This window comes from Alligator sinensis, unplaced genomic scaffold (assembly GCF_000455745.1).
Source record: "Alligator sinensis unplaced genomic scaffold, ASM45574v1 scaffold974_2, whole genome shotgun sequence".
NCBI classification, from domain to species: domain Eukaryota; kingdom Metazoa; phylum Chordata; order Crocodylia; family Alligatoridae; genus Alligator; species Alligator sinensis.
In genome coordinates this window covers 451,129-460,696 of record NW_005842369.1, presented here as the reverse complement: position 1 = coordinate 460,696, position 9,568 = coordinate 451,129, and the positions used below count along the sequence as shown (strand labels likewise).

General features: G+C 41.9%; 1 protein-coding gene across 1 annotated transcript in view; it reads left to right on the top strand.

Moving 5' to 3' along the window:
• Window positions 1-9,568, top strand: part of RNF19A (ring finger protein 19A, RBR E3 ubiquitin protein ligase) — a 184,782-nt gene that overhangs the window by 157,432 nt on the left and 17,782 nt on the right. The window contains 3 exon segments of the mRNA XM_025210728.1: window positions 5,878-6,086; window positions 8,131-8,275; window positions 9,454-9,568. The exon segment at window positions 9,454-9,568 is cut by the window's right edge and continues 27 nt beyond it. Coding sequence (XP_025066513.1) covers window positions 5,878-6,086; window positions 8,131-8,275; window positions 9,454-9,568 — 469 coding nt within the window.

The window sequence follows — 9,568 nt, the reverse complement described above, 5'->3', positions numbered from 1 at the left end:
GTTGTTCCAGCTGGCGGGGCCCAAGCCAGTTAATCCATCCGCAAATCAAGCCGGCGGGAAAAGGGTACATCTGGGATTGCGCTCGGCGACGGGAAGAAGGATCGATAGGTGATCAGTCTATTGATCAGCTAGCCACAAGTCAGATCTCTTTAGAGGCACTCTGCAGCGTGCTCAAAGCTCTTCGACTTGGGCGGAAGTCGCATGAAATTTTAAACGGCTAGCTAGCCAATTACTAGCCGCTACATGTGAATAATTTAGAACTGGCCAATAGCGGGACACAAATTTGCATTCGAATAGCGGGAACTCTTTGCACCGTGCATTTCTGTGCTGCAAGGAAGAAATGCACCCTGCAAAGAAGGCTGCAAATTGGCGGGAACGCTCTTGCACCGAGGTCCTTCTGTGCAGCAGAAACCCTCGCTGTGCAAGAGGCTCTCATGTGGCAAGAAAATTCCATCGTGCCGACGCACCAAAATCACTGGGTTGTGACAACAGTATTATTCACTTAGGTTAACATCTTCAAAAAGACCTTCAGCCAGATTAATCTTTCAGAGGTGACATTTGAGATTTGTTGTGGATGAATGTGTTCTTAGATTATAGGGCTTGAAAGGAATATTGTGGTGGTCCTAATATGACCTCCTTTATAACACAGGCCATAGGACTTTCCTAAATTATTTTTTGTTTGGACCAGAGCATATTTCAGAAAAACTTCCAATCTTGATCTATAAGCTGCTAGTGATGGAGAGTCCTCCATGACCCTTAGTGTTCTAGTGGTTTATGCCTCTGGTTGTTAAAAACCTGTGCATGTTCCCAGTCTGAAATCCTCTTAATTATTTAATCCCACTATATCATCAGCAAATTTACGGTATTTCTAAATATGGATAAAAATATTTCAGTGGTAGGACCAGAAATCTGTACCTGAGGAACCCCACTGGAAATGTTATCCATGTTGTATTTTTTTGTTCTGGGCTTTTTATGCAGTGCCAAGTCAAATGTGGCCCAGAATTCTAAATCTGTTACATCAACAGTTTCACCTTAATGAATCAAATTTATAATCTCATCCCAAAAAGATAGCAGATGTGTTTGATTGGGCCCGTTTTTCATAAATCTATGATAATAGACATTAATGTTCTTCCTTTAATTTATTCTTGTATCAGCTATTCCATGATTTGCCCAAGACTGATATCAGCCTATAATTATCATAGTTTCATAATTTCATCGTTGGGAGGGTCGGAAGGGACCTGAGCAGATCAAGTCCGACCCCCTGCCATGGGCAGGAAAGAATGCTGGGGTGAAACGACCCCAGCTAGGTGACTGTCTAGCCTCCTTTTGAAGACCCCCAGGGTAGGAGTGAGTACCACTTCCCTTGGGAGTTGGTTCCAGATCCTGGCTGCCCTGACTGTGAAGTAGTGCCTCCTGATGTCTAGCTTGAACCTACTCTCAGTAAACTTGTGGCCGTTATTCCTAGTTACTCCTGGTAGTGCTCAGGGGAACAATGTCATCCTTTTTATCTTCTATAAATATTGACACATCATTAGCTTTCTTATGTCTTCTGGAGCTTCCCTAGCATTCTGAGAGTTAGGAAAAATTGCTGTTAATTGTTTAGGCAGTGCCTTAATCAGCTGTCTTAAAACTCAGTATGGTGATCCCATTGATTAAAAACCATTTAACTGTACTCGATTTGTAAGACCATGAAGACGCAGGCTTTTTTCTTGTTGAACTTCGACATGTGGTGTGAGGGGCAGAGAATAGGCATGTAGTACTTGTCAGTGGCCCTGCTATAGGTTGGGAATCTGAACCATACAAACCATAAAATACCTGCTAAGTGCATCACCTAGTGTTAGGACCCAGGGGGAGCGTACCATACTTCTCAATAGCAGCACATCTCTCTCTCACAACAGCCTTAATAGTTGATCTTTGCACGCGCAACTGGCGACAGCTGTGGATGGAGAGTTTCTGCAGGGTTACTACATGTTACTGAGGGAACTCTCACTAGATGATTTGATGCTGCTCCAGGCTCTGAACTCAGCATAGAGATGTGCATCAGAAGGGGTTTATATATTCCCAGAGTTCTGCCATCCTGTCCAGCCAGCCTCTGATAGTTGGCCAGGCCAGGGAGCAGTGCATCACCTGGCAAGTGTACTCCAAGTAGAGGTGTAACAGTGGGATTTTCAGCTGTAGTTGCTTCAGGTCTTTTTCATCCTGGCTTTGATAGCACTTTGTGACTTTGGATATACTAGGAACACAGCGGTGTGTTCGTATGCATCTGTGAGAAATCATCAGTGACAGGCTGTCTCTCAGTGCTTTGAAAACTCAGCTCTTTGGTTTCAGAAAAGTGAGCTCATGAGGTGATCAAGAGAAATTATGGGAATTATTTTGACCACAAATCTCAGGATTATATCCCACAGATCAGAGCATAAAAGATCCCAGAATGCATGCAACACAACAGAGCACCATGGCATGTCTGACGGAATGCAGAGTATTTATTTCAAAGTATTGTAGTGGTGTGGGGCCACAATGATGAGAGGCAAAACTGCCTTTAATTGTGGGCTGATACTGTGGTATGGACAAGCAGCCCATACAATTTTGCATACCACTTAACGCAGTTACCCACAATATATATGTGGGTTTCAGGTTTGGACATGTCCAGATTGATTGATTGAAATGCTTTAGAAAATGGAATAGAGACTTGCTCCTAAATCGCTTGCTTTCTTTTGAAAACTTTACCCTTCCTGCCCTGAACAGGTAGGGTTAAAGCTGTTGTTGCTCTTAACAAGTGTTGCTGCAACCAAATAAGCTCTTAGCAGCAACCTTTCTCCTGAGGATATTTTCTGTACTATGTATTCAGATGGCATGCAGTTTTCAAAATGAAGAAAGCTAAATTGGATTAAAGTTACTTTTATTTGGAGTAGGATCAGTTACACCTTTAGTTAATTTTGACACACTTTCCTTGGTGCCTGTCATCACAGTATCTATCGAGATTATTTTGTACTGAGTATTAAGTGTCAAGAGTGTTTTTAGGTGCTGAATAACAGCAACCCCAGGTTTTCGATATTGCTTAATGGCTGTGAATGTTAGTTACAGCATTTCCCATTTCCAGGTCAATGCACACACACACCACCCCACACATACCCACCCACCCTTTCCAGCAAAGTAATACATTTTTCAGTGGCACCTGAAATACGTCATCATTTTTCTTTGAGTGGCTCAGCAAAACAGCAATTTGAGATGCTGCTTTCTCTTCCTTTGCTCTTCAAGTCAAAGGTTTATTCATTACTTTTGACCTTTGACTCTTGACTGGAGAAAAGATCTGATCTTGGAGCACTCTTGTTGCAGCGTCTGTTTTGCTATTGTTACTCTTCTGTGCTGTTTTTGTTGGTTTTGTATAGCAATGTGAATGTAGTTTTAACTGTAAAAACAAAACTGTATGGTTATGCTGAAGGGACTAACTCACTTGAGTATGGCTCTAGTCTTTAGATTTTTAAAATGGTTGAATAACTAACTACAAGAATTGTACACCTACTATATAAATGTTTCATGTGTAGTGAGAAACTGTATGCAAAACAGTTCATCAGTAAAATGACCCGGTAACTTAATCTCTGTCAGTGCAATGTATGAAAAGCCTTGCAAGACAACTCCTTACTTGTGTATTCTGAATGCAGGAGAAAAGATATAATACTGTTTGAGCACAGATAGATGGGCGTGAGATTAATGAGAGAGAGAATGCAAGCTTCTTTTACAGGGAGTCTGCAAAATATGCTGGTCATGGACCTTTGCCCAGGGGTGGGCAAAAAATGGGGAGGGAGGTAAGCTAGACAGCTTCCTCTGCCTTACAAAGAGGTGTGTTGGCAGCATGAGGTAGATCAGTTTGCTTACTTGGTTGTATTAGAATAGTTCTTAGAGACTCTGCCTCCCTCAGGAATTGGGAGGGGAGGAGGGAGGGCTCCTTTTGCTAAGCATTGGGTGTTCTTCCTCTTCCTCCCCCCCCCCCCCCCCCCCCCACCGCCCGCCACTGTGTCCCAGGAGCCGTGGAATTGTTCCCCCTCCCCCCCCCCCCCCCCCCCCAGCAAATTTTACACTATAGTGGAGCAGACAGAGCATTCCTACAGAGTAAGCTTCTCTTTTCCACTGTGAAATTACCCTACAAAAACAATTCTGGAACTTTTTATCTCAAGGTTTGTTACCATGGAGTAAGTGTTGTAGTCTGTCCCGCCCTTAGTAAATTAGGGTAGCTATTTGCTCAGTGCAAACCAGATCTCCTGCCATCTACTGGCAAGGTGCTGTAATAGTGCTTGCTGCAGGAAGCTAGCCCGGGAGTGAGCTGGTCATGTGTCCTTGCCTTATCACTCTACTGCAGAATGAAATCTAAAATAAATTTAGTAATGTATAGTGTGCCCACACCCTTAGATGGATTAGAGAAAGCAGTATATCCATGACTGGGTTTAGATGAGGAAAACTTACTTTGACTATATACATAGTTACCCAGTGTGTTGACCTAGAGTACATGGTTGAATGGCAGCTGTTACTCCTTGTGTATTTCACAGACTCAAAAAGCCCCCGATACGGTCAATAGAAGGGTCTCATAGAAGTTGCCATGCCACTATGGGTCCCTCAGAGATTTGAAAATCTGACATGTCACATAACTGAGTAACAGTGAACTCCCAAACCGCTAGAGGTAATTATAGACATCAGATGAGGATGTCTTATGTCTCCCATGAGTTTGTTATTTGGTAGTGGATTGGGTATTGAAGAACAGTGTGATGAGCTCCCACACAGAGGTTGAAAAACCTAGATTTTGCAGATATCGGTCTCCTGTTCCACACCTTAGGAGACCATAGAAGATGAAGTGAATGACCTCTGGACCTACACACGCACAGTGGAATTGAAAATCAGTGTTGAAACAAAATAGCCATGAGAAACTGAGAATCAACCCTACAGGGGGAAAAACAGCAGATTTTGCAACTGACATAGAAGAGGTTGGGCACTTTATGTATCTTGGCAGCATTGTAGGCAAACCAGGTGGAGCTGATGAAGGCATTAAAGTCAGAACAGCAAAAGCCAGACATGCTTTTGTAACCCTAGTGGCAATATGGAAAAACAGAAGCCTTGCTTTCCAAACAAAACTTTAATATATTTAGTATCATTGTGTGGCACAAGCTTGGAAATTTCCCAGGATCCTGGTATTGAAACTTCAAGGCTACATAAACAGCAGCCTGAGATAAAGCTTTAGCATCCAAAAGCCAGAAAAAAACTGCAAGTGGAACATGATGGAGGACAGAACAAAAAACAACAGATCTAGAAGTGAGAGAAGGACAATATGTGGGGAAAGACCCAGATAACTGAATGTAAACCTTAAACTGTAATCCCTAAAGCAATAGGGGGTTCAGTTAGGAGGGAATGTGGGAAATGCAGACAAAGGAAGGATAGTGAGGCAAAAAGGGAAAGGAGGAGAAAATGAAGGTTGGGATGGGGAAGGAAACTATGGGACGGGGCTAGGAAGGGCTTTGGAGCAGACTGAGCTGTGTCCAGTTAAAACTGAAGAACATACTAATTGTGCCCATCTGTACCTGCTTAAGGTGTTCCTGTCAGAGCTCTGTAGATTTTCATCTGTCTTGCTTTCTTCCTATGGTATGGGGTGGGGAGAAAGGGGCAGGGTAGGTGCTGCATGGCTCCTAGTGCTCCTGGATAGGGTTTGTGTTCTCAGTACAGTTCTGGCTGCAATGTAAGAGGCAGGCCTTGTGGACAGCCCCATTTTATCTCCTTTCTTCCCAGTGCAGCAGGACATAATGAAGCTATTTCTTTAGCTACTGTGCGAGCTTTTGTCACCAGATGGAAATTATGTATTAACAGTCTTTCTCCTGGCTTCTTGATCATTTTAAGATATGCTGTGATCGCTTTTGGCTGTGCCAGCTGTCCCAAACTTACTTGTGAACGTGAAGGCTGTGGAACTGAGTTCTGCTATCACTGTAAACAGATTTGGCATCCAAACCAGACCTGTGACGCTGCTCGCCAAGAGAGAGCCCAAAGTCTACGCTTGAGAACAATTCGTTCTTCATCTATTAGTTATAGCCAAGAGTCAGGAGCAGCAGGTATTTATGAACTGTATCTGTAAAATGTCTGTCTTGTACATTTATATAACTACTTGCATGTTTGATATTTCAGAGGAAAGAAATGTCTGATGGCTGTTGATTGTTATCCCAGCTCCTCATTCCTCTTAACTCCTTATGTGTGCTGTAGAAATATAAAATATGAATATAGCTTCAGATTTAAGGAAAAAAATGCTGAGTTGTCCAGGCACAGGAAATGTTTGGTTTCCAGTGATGATGAAATCGTGTGGGTTAGGAGCTGCTGGTTTTGATTTGTAACAAGATTTTTTTTTATTGTTTTAGTTATTTTATAGCTCCAAAGTGCATAGTTCTTGCACCAGGCATTTGCAAGGTTTTGCTTGCTGGCTGGACCATTTTGTCCTAGCTGTATAACTCAGCAACTGAAACACAAATCATCTCTGTAGCCTGAGTTTTTGCAAGGTTTCTAATAATAAATAAATAAATAAAACTCAAACAGCAGAAAGGTTACTGGTTTTCAGAAAAGACTAATGCATTTTAAATTACTGTTACCAGCATCCACATCTGTTAGCATAAGAGCAAATAAACTGCTACCTCAGCATGAGGGAGCTATCTAGGTTGCCAGTAAAATGCTTCAGTGTTGGGCAGCTAGTAATCAAAAAATTCTGATTTCCAAAAATCTACTCCTTTTATCTCTCACCAAGGGAGGAGGATGAGGGTGACTAATCGGTGGGGCAACATGTCCAACACTTGCATGCTGTATCCATCACAGTTTCATCAGATCAGACCCTCTTGCTGGCATATCTCACTCCTGTATTGTGGAGGATTTTCTTTTGTGTTTTTGGTCCAGTTACAGCTTCCTGATTCTCTGACCCAACCACTAGGGCTGCACTGATTTTGTTCCATAAGAATATAGATCCATAATGACTACATGCCATCTGGGAATAAATAGCTAGAGTGCATCAAACTTGGCTTGCTGCCTCTCCTGAACATGCACTGGAGCTGGTGGCAAGAACGGTGTAGGAACTGTTTATTGTGACTACTGATCTTTGGGAGACCCCTCTCTGCCAGGTATACCCCAGCAGAGTTGCAGTCTTCTACTCATTTTGCACTGCCTCAGTGGTGCTGAGATAGACTGGGGCAATAAATCTATTGCAACAGAATCTGTTGGCTGCCTTGTGCAGGACTGGCAACTTCTGACCATCTCAACAGTGGGTGATGGATTTGCATGTGACTTATGTTGCTGTGATCAGTGAGCAACCCATCATTCTAAATATGAGCAAGGAAATGGTTAAAATTAAAACAGAAGGGAGAGCTTGTATTTTTCCTGTCCATTAAGGCTGTCTTTAGAACATACTCATTTTTGTTTAGTGCCCTTACTTCTCATCAACAGAAAACCCTTTAGCTGTATGTATTTCAGTGTTAAAGCTCAGTTGTGAGCACTGCACAGATACTTATTTGTTTCTATAATATATGAAGGCACAGATGCTAATATGTTTCTATAAAGTTAATGTGGGAAGAAGGGTGCAAGAGCTGAGAGGGTGGCTATGGGGGCAAATCAAGAGCAGACAAATAAAACAAGAAGAAAAGATATGGAATGATAGGGAAAATGCATATTAAATATGAGAGAGAAATAAAACAACTGAGGCAAAAGGCAAAAGAATTACTTATATCAGCCTAAAATATGACAAGATGTTTATATGCAGAGATTGCCTGCATCAGCAGTGTTTGTTTACATGCATGTTTAGTATCTGTTGTTTTAGGTTTAGAAAATCCTTGCTGTGCATGCTAAGTGATTTGGTTACTCAAGCATTACACTGGGTTTCTACTTGTCATTGTGATTAGTTCTGTTGTATTTAGGGTCTGAACCATACAAATCGAAGTGGCCATGAGCAGAAGTCACCTGCAAATCTGGATTTATTAAAGTAAATTCATACTAAAGTTTTTTTTTAGATGCATCTGCTTCTCATCTTATTGATCAGTCAAGTTTGTTGGTATGTCTTGTTTTTGTTTCAGTTGATTTTTGCATAGAAAGGGTACGATCTTAATGTTCGTTTTATTTAAACAGCTGATGACATAAAGCCATGTCCACGATGTGCTGCTTACATAATAAAAATGAACGATGGAAGCTGCAATCATATGACTTGTGCTGTCTGTGGTTGTGAATTCTGTTGGCTGTGTATGAAAGAGATCTCAGATTTGCATTACTTAAGGTATGTTTAGAAAAAATATTCATTTTGAAATAGAACAAGTACAGCACATATGAGAAATTTATGCTGAACATACATCATTCATAATCTCTCTTTACTGATTTTTATGTTACTTTAGTGTCCCCCTCTTTGGCTTCATGTAACTTCAGAAGTTCTTTAGCGGTCATTATAGGTTAGCGCATATTCCGATAGTCCTATTTGGACAAATATGTGCCTGCGCTAAAATATCTAGGGTCAAATTCTCTGAGCCCTAAGGCCATCTCGCTCGCTACTGGAGCAGAGAATCCAGGCTCCTTTGACTCTTCGTGAGAAGTGAAATGCATCAATTTTTCCGTGTAGGTGCATAATTACATAACTTGTTCATTTTATTTGTTTAATGTTTAATTTTCTATTCCTTTTGGTTCAAGCTCAAAGATGGATATGACAAACTCAGTACAGCACAGTGAAATACTTCCCATATGATTAATTTTTAATTTTATTGTTGTTTGGTGGTGTTATATTGTTTTGTCTTTATTGTTAACCTGATATAAGTTATTGTTTGTGTACGGAGGGAATGATTTGGGTTAGTAGCAGCCCAAGGTGGTATGTGGTAGGACTCCATAGGTGCAGCTACATATGCACTTCACTGCAGTTGACTAATTCACTCTGCAGTAAAGCATCACTGTCTACACACACGCTGGTATTAGGGTGCAGTAAATTAACTCCTCTGTAGGATAGTACTGTCAGAGATGGTATTATCTGATAGCAGAGTAATTATGTGTGCTGAAATACATGTGTAGACAGTGATGGGCTGGCTGGGGCAGGAGGGTACTAAAGTGGGGCAGGGTCTGCCTGCCTTCTAGCCCTGGACTTTTGGACCTTTGTGCACCAGCCAGCCCCAACGCCACCACCTGAAGCTTGGGCTGGCCTGCCAGGCCCTCTAGCAGCCCGGGGCATCTCTACCCCAGCTCAAACTGCTGCGATCCCAGGCACACATGTAGTTTATCATATTGCCTTAATAGCACGTGTAGATGCACCCAGTGTTTTGCAAAATACTGCATCTCAAGCAATCATTGATGGACTGAGTATTTCCGGTATACGAAACCTGAATTGTACTAGCTATTGGCCTATCAAAGAATAACTAACATGTGGTTTGGTTTGAAGCTACTCCTTTGGAGTTGCTTACAGTTTCTTTCTATTAGCCCATCAGGTTGTACTTTTTGGGGAAAGAAACCGTGGAGTCGTAAGAAGAAAATACTGTGGCAACTGGGGACGCTTGTTGGGGCTCCTGTAGGGATTGCTTTAATAGCTGGTATT